The 17942-nt window shown below is 38.1% G+C and overlaps 1 protein-coding gene across 1 annotated transcript; it reads left to right on the top strand.

Moving 5' to 3' along the window:
- Nucleotides 1–9690: 9690 nt before the first annotated feature.
- On the top strand, nucleotides 9691–10940 carry LOC143854680 (uncharacterized). The gene has a single exon (XM_077364760.1). The coding sequence runs from the start codon at nucleotides 9882–9884 to the stop codon at nucleotides 10722–10724; it is 843 nt and encodes a 280-aa protein (XP_077220875.1). The 5' UTR covers nucleotides 9691–9881; the 3' UTR covers nucleotides 10725–10940.
- The last annotated feature ends 7002 nt before the right edge of the window (nucleotides 10941–17942 follow it).

Genomic DNA, 17942 nt, shown 5'->3' with positions numbered 1-17942 from the left:
CACTTGAACTTACGTGAGAGGACCACTAATGGAAAGCCTTACTGGCACCTACGTAAGTGATGAGATGCTAAAGGTTGGAATCAGACGGAATTTGAATAAGATGCCAATTCGGATTCCTGTTCTGGCAATTCAAATGCACCGTTACGATCCGATGATACAAAGGATCTGAACATCAATGATCAGGATTTTGGCGTGACGGATGTTAGAGATTTTCAAAATGCAAAGTGGTATTTGAAAATTAAAATGGTTTTACAAGTTTTGAATTTTAAATATAAAAATAATTTTCAGACAGGGCCGGGCGACCGCGGATTGGTTACTGGAAACTTAATTGATCTCCAGGAAAATGTCGAAAGTCGACCACGGAAGTCCCGGTCGACCGCAATTCTTTGGATCGTAAAAAATAAAATGGACAGAAGCATGCCGATGGACGATCGTGGTAGCACGGTCGACCGCGGCTGTTTGAAAAACTACCTGTTGGGAGAAAATAGACATGGCTTTTCACTTCCGTTTTTCATCATTTCTTCATGTCCTTTGCTTCCCAAGAGTCATGAATGTTTTTCAAACACAAAGGACACTTTGTGGGTGATCCAAGACACTTAAATCGCAAAGAGTTGTGATCGAATGGTTATTATTCAAACCAATCAAAGGGATGTCTTGAAGAGATGTTTCTCTTGGACAATAGACATCTAGTGTTTTATAAAAAAGAGCAGAAATCTGTCTTTTCAATAATGAGAAAAAACAATTATTGTTGTAGTTTTCTTCTCTCTCTAGCAATTTCTCTCTCACTTGTTTTTTCAAGTTAAATTTGTTCATAAAAGCAGTGCACTAAAATATGTTTTCTGCAGAAACATTTTTAGTGATTTTTCTCTAAGGCTTAAAGTTTCATGAAAGGTGTTTTGGGTTTGATTCCGCTTGTGCAAAGCGTCATCAAACATTTGTAGAATTGTTCTACAAGGCTTCATTGTATCTTGGAGACAATTCGCTGATCCCCTTTCCACACAACTGGTGTGGGCGAATATTGTCTTAAGGAAAGCGATTATGCGCTTTGAAGCATCTTATTCTCTTCTCTTTCTTATTATTATTATTATTATTATTATTATTATTTTATGGGTAAGTTGGGGATAGGCAGGGGCCCCTACCAGATAACATAGATAATGAAAACAGATTACATCTAGGGGGGCTCAAAAGCCAACAAAGAGGGAATAAGCTCCCATTTACAGCTCAAACACCCAAAATAGGCAAAGTATACAAGGGGATATCCACAAAATAGGCAAACTACAAGCGAGGGTATAGTCCTATTAGAGTCATCTACAATGATGGCTATCAAATCTATAGGGAGGTCAACCACGGGGATATCCACTCCCTCAATGCAGCAGGTGAGTTTAGAGAGAAAATCAGCAGCAGCGTTAGCTTCCCTCCACACATGGGATAACTTCCAGTTAGTCAGACGTAAAAGAGCCTCCCGAATATCAACAAGAACCGGGATGGCCTTCCAGGATAGGTCCAATCATCATTGATGATATTCACAGCAGTTAGAAAATCGGATTCAATCAAAGTATAAGTGAGAGCCTTTTCCGCTGCAAGTCTAGCCCCCAGAAGGATAGCCTTCATTTCCAGCACAATGAATTTCTTCAGCAGGTAACCTGACAGAAAAAGCAGCAACCTCCTTCCCCAACGAGTCACGAATAAGCCCACCAAACCCAGCATTATCACCATGGATGGCCGCATCGGTATTTAGCTTGAAAAACTGAATGGGGGGCTTATCCCAAGAACAATACTGAACATCTTTACTAGCTTGGAAACATCCTAAACCAAAGAATTCAGCGATTTTTATATTGCTTGGAGTCCGGGGATCTTCAAGCTGGAGAAAAGAGAGCCTCGAAGTGATAATGGAGAAGATAGAATGAAGGATTTGTTGCTTATGCCGAGGCCGAGTCCCATGATATCTCTTATTCCTTTCTTCCCAAATCTTATAGATAGCAGAGCAGAATCCAACTCTTACAATAGTCGACACCTGACCATTCCCATTGATTTTATTACGGATCCAATGTTCTTCATCTAAAACCAATTTTTGAGGCTCTCTCCTATGACCACACCTCGAAAGGACAGATTTCCAAATCCAGGCCGAGAAAGAGCATTGGAAAAAGAGATGATCAACAGACTCCACTCCAACATGACACAACAAGCATTTGACCTCCCTATTAACACCGAGGAACCCAAGCCTGTCCCTGGTGCAGAGCCGATTATTGAGTGCCTGCCAAGCAATGAGACTATGTCTCGGGATGTGCCCATTGGCCCAAATAGTCTTAGCCCAAGCCGGCTGAGAATACCGAGTTCTAATTTGGTCCCAAGCCGATTTGAGGGAGAACTTCCCATCAGGAGAAGCTTTCCAAATAACCTGGTCTTCAGAATCTTTCAGGAAAATCCCCGTACTGATAATGCCCCTGAGTTGGGACAAATGAGGAAAGCCGATTATCTAGTCCCAGCTCCCATCTTCATGCATTCCCGCAATGGTAGCCTGATTCATCTGATTGAAGAACACTCCTTCAGAAGTTTGCTTACAGATAGGACCATTCGGATGCCAGGGTTGAGTCCAAAAATTGATCCCCTTCCCATGCCCAACGATGTAACAAACTTGGGAACTAGCAAATTCCCTGCAGTTAAAAATACTTCTAACCCCCCAAGGAGGTTTCGAAGGAATAGGCCTTGCCCAGAAATTCTTCTTCTTGAGTTATTTAAGTTTAAACCAGTTAACCCACAATGATTTCCTGCTATTAACGACGTGCCAAAGAATCTTAACCTGAGCAGCTTTATTAATGTTACCCAGCCTACGGATTCCAGCACCTCCCTCCTCTTTTGGACTGCAAATAAGATCCCAGGAGATCGAATGATATTTTTTCACCTGATCTTTGCCAGCCCAGAAAAAATTCTGAAAAATCTTTTCAATGTCTTGAAGAATAGTCGCAGGGATGTTATAAGTTCCAGACCAGTACACTTGGAAAGAAGAGAGCACTGACTTAATAAGTTCCAAACGGATCAGGTGAAAGCCCGTGTTGTGCATTCCCACCACCAACAGATCCATTGGACTGGCGAGGATCAAGCAAATTGAGCAGTGAAAAAGCCCGTGTTGTGCATAGTAGAATTAGGTTGAATAAGTTGAGAGGCCTTAGAGATATGATTTGTGATTGGGTAGAGGAGTCAAGTGACTCATATTTGGGCCCAAACCTGATAAGATTCGATGTTTAAGCCTGGCTCGATGAAGATACTAATGGAAGGAAAGGGAACCACGATAAAGATCTTGTAGCCATCCAAAGTTGGATAACACAAGCAATAGAGTGCACAGAGATGGTTAAGAGTGGCCCAAACTTCACAAGTGTTCAGATCAAATGGGCTGAGTGAGAGTCGCGCAAAAATCGCCATCCATAATTGACCCTCGTATCATGTACATTAGGTAACTCTCTCTGCATAGCGTACACAGAATGATTTCACACGTGATTGGGTGTCAATCTCTTGGGGTGCCTTTGGATTGTTGGAATCAGGCATTGGAATCGGCATCCTATTCTGATTCCTCTGATTCATGCATTTGGTTCAAAAAAAAAATGAACGGAATCAAGGGAGCAGAAACCACACCAGGGTTGGTGGAATCAAAGAGTGAAAAATGTCAGAATCTGTTTTCCTCTCCGAGTGGTGGTATTGTTATTGGAAATTTTTGAATTAAATTTCTTATTTTAATTTTTTTTTCCATTCCGTTTATAAAAAGAATCCGAATGCGATGCTGATTCCCCAATCCAAATGCATCCTCAAATATTTGAATCCTTTCTGTTTTGTGTCCTCCTTTCTAATCCTACATTTAACAACTGCGATTATCCAACTGGCCTTGTGGGCATCCACCATACCCTATCAAACAACATACCTATGTTCAACAAATAGGCCCCAATTCTTCATGTGCCATACATAAATGACAGCAACCAACATTCAACAAGAAAAAACCCTAAAAATCCCATTTTTGATCGAGGGTTTAGGATCATGTGATGGCACAGATGACTCCCATATGGGATTTTTATCGGTCGGCAAGGCTCCCGTCAATAAACCGAAAGCCATGTGTACGGTGGCAGATCATTTCACCTCCGTCCCGACTAAAGTTTGTTGCACTTAGGCCATGTCTGGCTGCGAGGAATTTTTTTCATGATAAATAGGTCTCTCCAAGTGGTGAGAGAGGGGTAGGGCAGTGGGAGATGGAAAGATATTTGAGAGGGCAAGATTGAGATGAAGGTGTGAAGTGGCTAAAAACAGGAAAAAGTCGTTCCGATTTTGAGTATAGTTTTTTGTTTCGATATTTGTTGCCACTTCACATCACTTGGAAACACTAGTTTCCTATTTTTTGTTTCTTGATTTTTAGCCACTTCACCCTAATCTCAACTTGGAGACGCTGATTTATCATGAAAAAAAATACATAGCAGCCAAACGAGCCCTTAGGATAACGATTAGAAAAGGAAGAGGAGATCGTGACCCGAGAATTGAGAATAACAAAATGATGAACATAGGGATCGAAAAATGCATATAAATTATTTTTACTAAAATGCCCTTAAAATAGCATAATAGAATCGGATTTAGGACTGTTCGATGAGGCTTTGTTCATTGTTCAGATCTGATTGGAAATAATTTTGGATACTATGATAGGAATTTGAAATGTGTCCATGGATCCTGATAATGTGTCTAGATCTTGTTTGTGTCTACGCAAGTTCAAATTTGGATGATCCGTCCGACTGTATTTAGTTTCATGTGTCCAATTGCCATTGGTTGAGAGAGAGAGAGAGAGAGAGAGAGAGAGAGAGAGAGAGAGAGAGAGAGAGAGTAAAAACTTGGGTTAAATAGTTGAGAAAGGAAAAGGCTTTGGTGTGTTTTGTTGGAAATGATTTAAAAACTAAAAGCTTTTGTTTAATTAGCTTTATTACTTATTTCAGTTTTCTCCTAATTTTTTGGTAAGTTACTATTGAGAGATATCTTAGGAGATTTGGAGCTATTAGAGAGAGATTTTGGGGAAGTGGGAGACGTTTCCTAATCCCTCTTTATTTCGATAACGTCTCTCTCACTCTCCCGTTAACTTTTTTTAAAAAAAGGAGAAAATGTCTTCTTCTTTAGAGAGATCTTTCTTCTCAAAAATACCAACCAGTTTTCTATGGGAAAACCCCCTCATGTTAATTTTGGTTTCACATTTTACCTTATTACAGTTTGTCGTTATTTGTGATACGGGCGATTGACGAGTTCGTGGGATCAATTCCCTGCACGGAAGAGACCCTAATGGATGGTTGAATCTTGGGAGCCAAACGCCGGTGAATCCAGTGCAGATGGGCACATTTTGACCCTAAAAAGAGCATCATTTCTGACGTGCCTCAATCCATTAAAACATGCTATTTCTATCCTTTCTCTTGAGTGCATGATTTATTTTTACTAATTTGATTTCTATTATTATTGGTAGTCTCGTAGAGATTAATATTATCAGAAAATTCTTAAATAGATTTCTTAACAAAATTTCTCCAACACGTTTTTGGTAAAATTAGGGACGTTTGAATTGTCATGTAAAGCTCCATAATGAAAATCGGCTTTTTTTTCCATCAAACACACCGTTGAATGCATGTTCAGTTGACATGGGAAGAGAAATTTTGATTTCACTAACACTCCTTTTCGAACTCTTGTCACCAATCTCTCTCTCTCTCTCTCTCATGCATGCATGCATGCACCAAGCAATGTTGAGGAGTCTAACAATATCGGAATGTGAGGTGACAAATCGCAAGATCTGATGGTCAAGGGACATTATCAGTTGATCAAAAAACTCCTTGAATCGTTGTCTTTGATCTTGTCACGGGAGAATCGTCAATTGACGGTAGAGAAGATATGGAGAATGCCGTCAGCCATGGTCTCTGCGTGGTCAAGTGAAATTCGATTATGGCGTGCGACTGCAATCAGATTGTCTTCCCGATTTTTCACCATGAATACATACTTGAGCTTGTCTTCCCCGTTTTCCTTTTTCCTTTCCAACCGTAAAAACCAAATAGTCACTGGGGTCAGAAAATGTTCCATGGAGACATATTTCAATTCCTTTCCATGTTCCTGTCGAAGTGTCATTCCTTTACCATTCCATTACTTTCTCGGCATCCAAACGGGCCCTAAGGCTCTATTTCTTTCGACGTAAAATGGGTGTAACTTAAATTTGTTTTATCCCCATTTTATGTTGAAAGAAATAGAGCCTTAGTAGAATTTTAGCCATTTATGGCAACAGCATGTACACTTTGGGTGCTAGAAAGAAAAATATATCCATAGCACAAATTGTATTTTCCAAAGTTTTCTCAAGATTTTTTTTTACCTGGAAAGACTTTTATCTAAAGTATATTGTCCTCCTTGCAAAATATCCTCTATTTTTCAAGTGTGTGATCGTGATACAACCAATTACAAAAAGCTTAAGCCGTTCATAGTTGGTGTTATTGAATCATTTTCAATTCAACACTCTCGCTCACGGGTGCGGCCCCTCTTTTTTTGGATTGGCCGTAGACATGGCACATGTGGGCCCTCTTTTGGGTTAGCCGTGGATTTTTCATATCAAGGAGTTGTTGGGTTTTGAACCAATCACTCCAAAAGCTTAAGCCCCTTGAGTTGGTGTTATTTAATCATTTTTAATTCGGCCCGTAAAGTAAGGAAAAAAGTCTAATCTGTCGCCTAATTGTGCTGATGTGAAATATTACGTCATGTTTGGCAACCACGGAAAATATTCCATGGACTATTGCTGGGGCCAGTTGTGAGAGATGTGCTTAGAGGGAGAGACTTGAGAAGGTGAGCGGGAGCATGAAATGCCCATGAGAAACAGGGGAAAAAAGCCTCAATTTGAATTAGATAAATATTTTTCACTACTTTTCATCTTCTCTCCGTGATCTCTCCAGTCATATCGCTATAGGCTCTCTCCAGTCATGACACCCCTATAGCAAGGTATATTTTGGGTGCTGATCCCCCACCCCTAAACGGATAAAATCCCCCCTTTAACTTTAACGGTTTCTGTGAGAGTGGTTCACTGCTTTAGGATAAATTCACCCCTTTAACGTTTTTCTTTAAAACCTAACGAATAACATTGGGGAGAGGGGGGAATATCATTTCCCTTTTTTTTTTTACCAAAAAAATAATAGGGAAATGATATATTCCCTCCTTTCTTTACATGGGACAGCCCGATGCAGTGTATGTGCCAATCAGGCCCGTTGAAGTGAAGTAGCCCCTGCACTGGAGCGGGCTGTCCCAAGTAAAAAAAAAAAAAGGGCAGATACATCACTTCCCAAAAAAATATTGTTCCCCTTGCAACATATTATAATTTAAAAGTGTGTGATAAAAAGTATTTAATTATGCATCCAATTAAGCCCTTAAAGTAAAGGAAAAAAAGTCACATCCGTCTGAAAATGATATGTGAAGGAAATTAGGAAGGAGGCCTAGAGAAGAGAGATTGGGGATAATGTCAATGGAACTCACAGCTAAAATGGGGCCCTTTATTGGAAAAAACTCTCCTTCGAAGAAATTTGAAAGCACGCAGGTAGGGGAGGAAGGTTGTATTCCATTATAAAAGATCAAAGACAAAAGTTTATACATACCCACAAAATCTTCTACAAAAGGATTTGGACTTCGATCTCTTTCAGTGCCTTTCTCGAAGACATTGACCTTTTCAAGGTTTCTGGTAGGAGGAGACCACAACGGTATTCAATAAATTAATTTTCCTTGCCCCTTTTTCTTCCTTGGACCAGCCCTTTTACACTACAAGTGCGTGGTCCAAGGAACATAAAGGGACGAATATATAATTTCCCAAAATTTAATATGGTTGGGACTTATTATGTTGGCCCGACGTATCATCTTCCCGAGGTTTTATATTGTGTAGGTTTTATATTGTGTGCGTGTGAAGTCCAGCATTTTTCAAAAAGTACTGTGGAAACCGCTTCTTTGGATGAACCGTTCACTTAATGGGCCACCACCTAAATAGCCTGTAAATACCGCTTCTTTGGATGAACCGTTCACTTAATGGGCCACCACCTAAATAGCCTGTAAATCATCTCCATAGGATGATCCTAACACTCCAATCTATAGAGATTTCTATGATATCAGCACAACCATATTTTGATATTTTCATAAGGGGAAACGATAAATGCGCCCCTTTTCATTACTTGGGACACCCATCTATGACTGTGAAGGGTTTCATGTACTTCACATTTAAGGAATGAAGTGACCTGATTGCCACATACGTTGCACCCAAGTGATGAAAAGGGGCGCATTTATCATTTCCCTTTCACAAACCACGTTGTCTTCTAATATTTAAAGAGTTGTCAAAAGGTTATTACCAAAAGCTCTAACAAATAAATTAAAGAAGAAGAGACAGCTGGGTTTATGCACATATCAAAATAAGGTTGTGCTGATAACATTACCCTTTCTATAATGTGCCTCCCCCTAAAGCATTCTCTTCGTAACAATCTCTAATGATTTAATTAACAAAGTGCAAGATAAAAAACCAGCTAATGTAATATAAAAAAAAGGGAAGTGATAAATCCGCCCCTTTTGATCACCAGGAACACCCCCTGTCAGTGTATCAATGACTAAAGAGGGGCTGTTGTACTTATGTCAGAAGATTTCAATGCCTCCTGATTGCCACAAACACTGACAGGGGTGTTCCTGGTGATAAAAAAAAGGGTGGATATATCACTTCCCTGGAAAAAAAAAAAGGGCAAAACAAAAGAGGAGTGCAAGTATCATTCCTAGATATATTAATTGGCTTGTTATTTTCGTGGAAATTGATTGTTCTCCAAGAGGTTAATGTCAACGGGTTGCTTTTTGGCAAAGATTTATGTAGAGTAGGTCACTCGCACAGATTTTTCTAGTATGATATCTGTCTTTTCTACAAGAGTTATAATCTTTATTGGACCCCACACCAAACATAACGTGAGCAATGAGCATCATCCAAACGGCCCCACTTTGGAGATGACATAGGCACATAGCCTCGAAGAAGTTGACACTTGTAATTGAGGTTACGGCACTCTATGCTGGGTCCCATCAATTTCAGTTTCAGATTTCTTAATTATGCCCAATGTTATTTCTTCTTCAAAAGTCCGTGAGAACAACAAGACCCCTGCATTTATGCTACCGAGAATATACACGTAGGTGTAAGAAAATGCTTAGGACACTTTACAGGGGTGCGAATTATCCAACAGGGCGTGCGAATTTATCAACCCCCAAAAGAAATTAAAAAACAGACGGACATTTGCACACGTGTAATCTGAAGGTCGCCTCCTTTACCTACAAACACTCTTCTATCGCTAAACGAAATTGACCAGACAACGGTGTTGAGATTGACCATAATGTCCTTCCTCTGGTCATCCTTCCCCTTTCGAAATGTTCGTCCTTATTTAAGTCAATCAGGTTATTATAGTCAATAAAATTATAAAACTATGAATGACGAGATTCGGTCTCTTTTTATGCTGTTCTAGAATATCATTCTCACACGTGTGTAGTCGCCCCTATTCGAGTCGTATACACGCGTGTAACCTGAGGCGTCGTTGAAACAAGACCGAAAACTGAGGAGCGTCAAACCCCGATATTTCGGCCTCACGCGCTATCCCTACTCTCTTTATAAAGCGAAAAATCCTCTCTCATTTCTTCAATTCAAAGGAAAGAAAATCCCACATTTCTCTCAGCTCTTCTCATTTCCTCAGACCCTCAAACAAAAAACCAACAAAAAAGAAAACGAGAAGAAGAAAAAACGAGCGATTTTCAGACGAGATCTAATTCTCAAAGAGTAAGGAGAGATTTTCAGACAGAAAAAAAGAGAGATTTTTGTTGCATTTTTTGCATTTTTTTCGAAAATGCTTGAATTAGAGGACCAAATCCACAACCTCACCATATGTCCGAGCTTGAGTAGGTTTTCTGCGGAGAGATTCGGAGAAACAGCTGATCAAATCATCAGAGAAGAAGAAAAAACCATATCCGCCGGAGATCCGGCACCGATCGACCGGAGCTCTGATGATCAGCAGCGAGAAGAAGATGACGACTTCGAATTCGCTTTCGTTTCATGCGATCCAGATGCCTTGCCGATCACTGCCGATGAGATCTTTTCCAACGGTCAGATCCGTCCGATCTTCCCTATCTTCAACGGAGATCTCATTTTTTCCGATGAAAATCAGCCGGAAAAGAAAGAAGCAGAGATCCGGATTCCGATCCGGAAGCTACTGAACGAGGAACGAGATCATCCTTCATCATCAAAATCTAAAGAACTAGTTGGACTCACGGCCGGAAGTTACTGCGTATGGACGCCAAAATCCGTTCAATCGGCTCCTTCTTCACCAGATCTCGGCAAAAAGAGCAACTCGACGGGAACTTCGAAGCGATGGAGGTTCCGAAATTTCCATCGCCGGAGTAGTAGCGACGGGAAAGAGACGTTCGTTTTCTTGTCGGCGGGAGCAACGACGGCGAAGAAAGACGAAAAAAAGGAGAATATTGTGAAGGCGCCGAGGATTCCCGGCGAGGTGAAGATCGCCGGAAAAGGAAAGTCCGGCGAGAAGGCCTCACCGCATGAGATGCATTATATGAGGAATCGAGCGATCAAGGACGGAGATCGACGTAGATCCTTCCTTCCGTACAGGCAGGATATTGTAGGATTTTTTGCTAACACGAAAGGGCTGAGTAGGAGTCTTCATCCTTCCTTCTAGATGTTTGCCACGTGGATATTCTTTCTTTCTTTTTCCTTTTTTTTTTGTTCTGGTTTTTATAGTGGTAATTTAATTCATTTGTTTTAGTTATTGCAGTCCATGTATTTGGTAGGAAATTCAGGAGAATTTTTTTTTATATTTGTAGAGTTTTGATTTATCGCTCTATCTGTAAATATTTACCTGTGATTATAAATTCGATTTGTTTGTTTTTTTCCATGGAAAAGAAATGGAATGTGGAATGAAGTTATATATATATATATATATATATATATATATATATATATATATATATATATATATATATATAGAGGAAAGTGTCTCTAGTCTCTCCCCTAGATAAGCTTATCTACTCCTCCCTTTAAAAATACACAGTGGGCCCACGCTGTTTGGATGATCCAAAGCATTCATTTGATAGGTCCTAACATAGATAGGGTGTGCCCAAAAAATCAGCACCAAAGGGTCATCCTAGAACTTCGTTTTATTGGGCACACCATATCCAAAATGGACGCATATAAACGTGGACGTTTATATGTGTCCATTCTGGATACCACAAGGCACCACAAACGAAGTTCTAGGATGACCCTTTGGTGCTGATTTTTTGGGCACACCCTATCTATGTTAGGACCTATCAAATGAATGTTTTGGATCATCCAAACAGCGTGGGCCCACTGTGTTTTTTTAAAGGGAGGAGTAGATAAGCTTATCTAGGGGAGAGATTAGAGACACTTTCCTCATATATATATATATATATATATATATATATATATATATATATATATACTAGTTGCAGACCCGTGCGATGCACAGGGTGAGAAAAAAAAATGCTTTAAAATTGTTTTAAATAATGATGCATTTTAAAATAGATCCACGAGGATAAATGTTGATAACCCTGTAAAAAAAAGAAAGGAAAGCTAAATGTACAAACAAATTAGAAATTAATGGGCGAGAAAAATTATAAATCAATTTTTATAAAGTCGTAGAAGCATAAACCAATATATAAATTCTTTAAGGAATAAGACATAGCACAAGAAAAAATAATACATGGTGTTTGATATAATGGTAGATTTTGAGCAGAAGATATAGGGAAAATTGCAGAAATGGGATGGATGAAGGGTAGAGGTAAGGAAACTATATTTAAATAGGTGAAGTTCAGAAGGCATTTCTGAAAAGACATAACGTATGGATAACCTGAGCTAGTAGAAGCCAATTTAAGAAGAAAAGATAACCTGTGTTTGTGCAATTATTATAACACAACTGTGGTAACATCAGTTAATGGTAGAAACAAAGAAACTTGGATTGCCATTGCCCACTTATCAAACTTTTTTCAATAATTTCACAACATTTACCTAACAACTTTTTTCAATAACCCAACAGTTTTTTCATTAAATTTTATCTTAAAACATGTTCAATTACTCTAACTCGATCGAGGGGGCTAGCTTGCACAATCACGTTAATCAAATTCTAAGTCCATGGTCAAATCAATTTTTTTTATAAAGAAAATCAATGTTTGGAAACCAGGAAAATTATTCCAAGGAATATTCGTAAGTCCAATTGTGTGTGAGAGAGAGGAGGGAGGGAATTGAGTGGGCTGGAGTGGAGAGAACACCAAAAATCTAAGGACTAGTAAAAAAAAAAAAAACCTATCTAGAATTGATTTTTTTTTTGTTTTCCTGATTTTAGGACCTTTTCATGCTATCCTCACTCGCACCGTCTCATGTCTCTCATCTCCGACGCATCTCTCACAAATGGCCCCCAAATATTCCATGTTATATTTTTTAAGGCCTTTCCAAATTGATAAACTACTTGCAACCCGTTCCATAATCAAGTACGCAGAAAAGGCTAAAAAATCAGTCCCTGATATATTGGTCCCTCTCCCAGCCTCCCTCACCATTGTGTAAGCTAATAATCCAGGAAAAAGAAAAGTTTCAAGGTACCCAAACACGCCCTAAATAGTAAATCAGAAAAAAAGTGAGAGATTTGGTTTGGTTCATTTACCAAAAGGATTTATTCTATAACCTAACTGATCTAAATAGAATAATTTTGCTCATAACTTTGAACAACAAAATTGAAGCGTTTATTATCTTTATTTCTTTTCTTTCACTTCAACCCCAAAGTGCAAATCACTGAATTCAAGGATTTGGCACAACAGTAATGTGTTTTCTTTGTGATATTACATTTAAGGGCACCCACAAAATCCAAACCATCAAAAGTGTAACATAAAACAGATGGCTGCAGTAATGTTATGAAATTTGGGTAAAGTCAAGTTAGAGAACGGTGAAGAACAAAATATATTTTTTTCATCTAAATAAGTTAAATGTATAATATGTTGCCTTTTTATGTGAAAAAAGTCTTTTTGTAATTCAAACTTACAATGTGGTGTTTTTTAGTCTTTATATGTATGCTTTTGGGCTTCCCTCCAAAAAGACTAAAGTCATGAGAAAACTTTAGTCCTAGATGAGAAGTGTGAGAGGATGAGAGTGGCTATATATATATATATATATATATATATATATATATATATATACTTTCACTCTCTTAACCTTGTGAATAAGCAAGAGGTCATAGGGATCCTACGCGCACGGATCGCCCACTTGGGTCCGGTGGGCTTTTGATCTTACCACACACGCGCGCCGCCCGGCCCGACGTGGCTCGGCCGGCCGAGCGCGTGGACCTAAGGCTTTTCTTTTTATTTATTTATTTTTCCTTTTAACGGTCAAGAATTTATTTATTTTTGTTTTAACTCTTTTTTACCGTTTGAGATTTCTTAATCGTGGTTTAGTGACCGTTTGGAAAACGTCTCTCACGCACTAAAAGAGTGCGACGTTTCACCCTAACGTGTCGATTACCTTACTATATAAATCGGTCTTAGAGAAAACAGAAAGAAATCCTTGACGGATTCTTCTTCTGCTCTTTCTCTTCTCTGGTTTCTTTCTGGTTTTCTGCTCAAGGCTTTTGGCAAATATAAGCGAGTTCTTAGGCATCCGGGCTGCGTGAGTGCACACTCCTGGAGCGAGAGTTGTTGTATCCTGGAGGCATACGCCGAGACGCCCATCTGCACCGTTGATTCGTCATAGTGGGGGCGAGATTTGCCTTAAGGACAGTGAAGATTCTTCGTGCCTCAACTCGATAAGTGATCTAACGATTTCTTTTTTCCTTTACAGATTATTATTGCAGAAAATAGTATTATTGATCTCTGTCTTCAAGTTGTGAGGTTAATTTGTTATAAGGTATTCTCGAATCCTAAATTACAGATTTGCACATCACTTTTCTAACATAATAAAGAATCAAGATTAGGAAGAAACATGTTTGTTAGTAGTGTACATCGTTCACAATGAATAAATGCAAAAGATATCAGAACTATGGATCATTGCAACAACCTCAAGGCAAAAGTACATCTCATTTTACACTCTTAAGGCAAGAGACCCTATTGAAAGAGTACAATGACAGAGAATAAGTGCAATATTAAAGCTATGATAAAATCAAAAAAATTGGCTATATTAAATGTAACATTAGGGGAATGGAGTATTTTCAAATGTAGACAACAAATATTTCAACAATCTAAGCTATGATTAAAAATGAACTGTCTATTCAAACCAAGTGTAGTAAATCTGGGTGTATTAAATGCAATATTAGGGGAATGGAGTGTTTAAAAAGTCAAAATATATTCAATATAAAAATATGGTTTGGAAAAATGTAACAATAGAAAGCATTTCAGATTGTTCCCCAACTAGGGGTGTAAACGAGCCGAGCCGAGCCGAGCTTGGCCAGGCTCGGCTCGGCTCGTTAAGCTCAAAAGCTCGGCTCGGTCAGTCTCGGCCAGGCTCGCGAGCCTTACCGAGCTCGGGTTATATTAAGTTCACACCCCTCATCTTCCCTGGACAACCCTATCTAGTGTAATTTGACTACTTTTTTTACACTATGGGGGGTGATCCGAGTAACAAATGGGGTTCAAAAAATGAAGTGACATATTTTGCCTCCCCCTTTCAGTCCATGGACAACCCTTTTAGTGTATATATATATATATATATATATATATATATATATATATATATATATATATATATATTAAATTCTTAACGAGCCGAGCCTGGCCTAAATCAGGCTCGGCTCTTTAAGCTTAACGAGCCTGGGGAGCCAGCTCAGCTCGGCTCGTTAAGGATTCGAGCCGAGCTCGAGCGAGCTTCTGAGCCCGAGCCAAAATTGACACCCTTATCCCCAACGGATCAATACATAGAATTGTCCGTGAACATAGCAAGGATAGTTTTCAGCAATAAGCAAAAGAAGCAAAGGAAATTCTTATCTTCTTATAGTTTTCTTCAAATGTAGAAACAAAGGAAAGGCTGAGAGGAGTTAAAAATGACAGTACACCATTTTTTCTTTAATTTTCTGATTACCGTTCCAAATAAATGAATATATATTAGAATGTGATCAACTCCAATTACAAAGCAGAATTAATTTCTCTTTAACCTGAAAATCTTAGTATGCTTTCTGCATGTGACGTAGTTGAAGCATTCCTTCTTCTCCAAAACTATAGAATAATGGGTGAAAATAAGATGCAAAATATTATGTCTAGCCATTTCAAGGAACATAGCAGAGCTTAATAATCATCATCCAGATAAAAAAAAGAGAAAATAATCGAAACAACATTCAAAAATTGTGAATATGCAAAATTACCTGATAAGATGGATGTTGGTAAGCTGTACTCAATAGCCAAAAGAAAATAATTCTGGAAAAGAAAATGCCTGCTAGAGTGTTAAAAAATGACAGGTGAAACAAATGACTTAGAAAATGCAAAGTATTGAACAAGCTGGCAAAGGATTTAAATCGTGAATGAATAAATCTGCTACAAATCAAATCTAGCTTCACAGTATAAATTCATAGAAACCATGTCCATTACTAACTTCTGGAAAAGAGAATAAAAAATGATACCTTGCGGACATACCCCGAACATCATCATTTTATTTAGATTTCCCTGCTATCTGATTCCGTCATAAATAAATAAAATCAAGCAACGACAACAAAACTGTTGCTCGTGAATCCTAACAAAATAAAATGAGAAAAAGGGAAGTTTAAACCAAATCAGAAGTAGAAAATGGACCAAAAGGGAAGGAAACAAAGAAACCTAGGAAGAAGAAGAAGGAAATCCGAGAAGAAGAACAGAGAAAATAAGAAAGTGGAAAATCAGTGAAGAAGAAGAGGGAAAGTACCTTGGAATCTTGGATCCTTTCTCAGAGGGCTTGAGGAGAGAGAATAGAGCTGAAAATCCAGAAATTTTGGGGTTCCCAAACATTTTCTGAGTGATACCTCAGATAAGTTATCTGAGCAAGAGCTCAAAAAATCATGTGGGCCCACATTGTTTGGATGATCCAAAGCATTCCTTTGATAGGCCCTTACATAGATAGGGTGTGCACAAAAAATCAGCTCCATAGGATCATCCTAACCCTTCGATTTTTGGAGGTTAAAAATGGACAGATTTGTGGAGGTTTATACCCATCCACTTTAACCTCCACAAATCGAAGGGTTAGGATAATCCTGTGGACCAGATTTTTTATGCACACTCTATCTATCTTTGGACTCTCCAAATGAATGCTTTGGATCATCCAAACAATGTGGGCCCATATGTTTTTTTTGAGCTCTTGCTCAGATAACTTATCTGAGGTATTGTGCAGAAAACATTTCCCTATATATATATATATATATATATATATATATATATATGAGGAAAAGGATTGTACGCTCGAGTGTATCTAACCTTAGGTACGCTCGAGTGCCAAATCACATGAGTCGCACATTTTTTGTGGTCATCTAAACTATTCATTTGCAAGGCCCCATCATAGATAGGGTGCGTACCAAAAATCAGCTCCATAGGATCATCCTAACCCATCCATTTGTGGAGGTCAAAATGAACAGACACTGTTTGTCCACAAATCTGCCCATTTTGCCCTCCAGTTTTGGAGGGGTTAGGATGATTCAATGAAGCTGATTTTTGGTACACACCCTATCTATGATGGGGCCTTGCAAATGAATGGTTTAGATGACCACAAAAAATGTGGGACCCATGTGATTTGGCACTCGAGCGTACCTAAGGTTAGGTACACTCGAGCGTACAATCCTTTTCCCCTCTCTCTCTCTCTCTCTCTCTATATATATATATATATATATATATATATATATATATATATATATATATATATATATATATATATATATAGGAATGATAGATGCAAGGGCCCTCTTTATGCAAGGGCTGAAGAAGGGCCCTTGAATAGATCCACGTCATAAAGTGCAGCCAAATTCAGTTTCTCAACCGACTGTAAAAATGATGTGGATCTATTCAAGGGCCCTTCTTCAGCCCTTGCATCTATCATTCCTCATATATATATATATATATATATATATATATATATATATATATATATATATATATATATATATATATATATATTCGTTAGGGTCTCTTGTCGGATCCTATTTGGATTGTTCTTTTGAACTTACTTTGAATGTCTTGGTAAGGTCAATTTGGAATCGGACCATCCATGGGATTATTCTAAGTTTTATTTGAAGTTTTAGATTGTATATTATTTGAGTTTTGGAAAAAAGTTACAAAGTTAATGAATGTCTAATATTAGTGTGGGGCGATGATAAATTCGCGCCCCTGTAGGATAATTCACACCCCCTTTTAACGTAAATTGCATTAAAAAAGCGTTAAAGTCTGCTACATACCCTCCTTTAAAGGGGCGCGGATTATCCTATTGGGGATGAGAATTTATCATCGATCAGAGTGTGTCTATATACAATTTATTCAATCCATTAATCAATCTCATATATATTTGTGATTGATCTAACCTGTTCGTTTAAGATTATGAATACTGATTGTGAGATTATTGGACTCAAATTTAAACATAATTATGAATCTAATAATTGGTTTGGCACTCAAATTTAAACTGGTTGTTAGATTCATAATTAAAAAAATATTGTCAACAGATTTTAAAAATTAATGAAAAAATATTATTAGCAATGGGTTTCAAAAACTGTCACTAAAAACATAGTATTTATATTAAAAATAATTAAATATTATTATTGACAAATTTTAAAAAACCGTCACTAGAAACATAATTTTGTATATTAAAATAAATAAAAAATGTAAAAAAATTTATCCAACTGTAAAAACGAAAATTTTGTTACAAAATCTGTCACTAAGACAGAACTAATTTCCAT

Source organism: Tasmannia lanceolata, unplaced genomic scaffold (genome assembly GCF_043159265.1).
Source record: "Tasmannia lanceolata isolate RefF3 unplaced genomic scaffold, GAP_Taslan_0.1 ptg000020l, whole genome shotgun sequence".
NCBI classification, from domain to species: Eukaryota; Viridiplantae; Streptophyta; class Magnoliopsida; order Canellales; family Winteraceae; genus Tasmannia; species Tasmannia lanceolata.
This window is presented reverse-complemented; position numbering and strand designations above follow the sequence as displayed.

Excerpts from the sequence above, each read along its gene's own strand:
- LOC143854680 (XM_077364760.1), top strand. The coding sequence starts at position 9,882 with ATGCTTGAATTAGAGGACCAAATCCACAACCTCACCATATGTCCGAGC.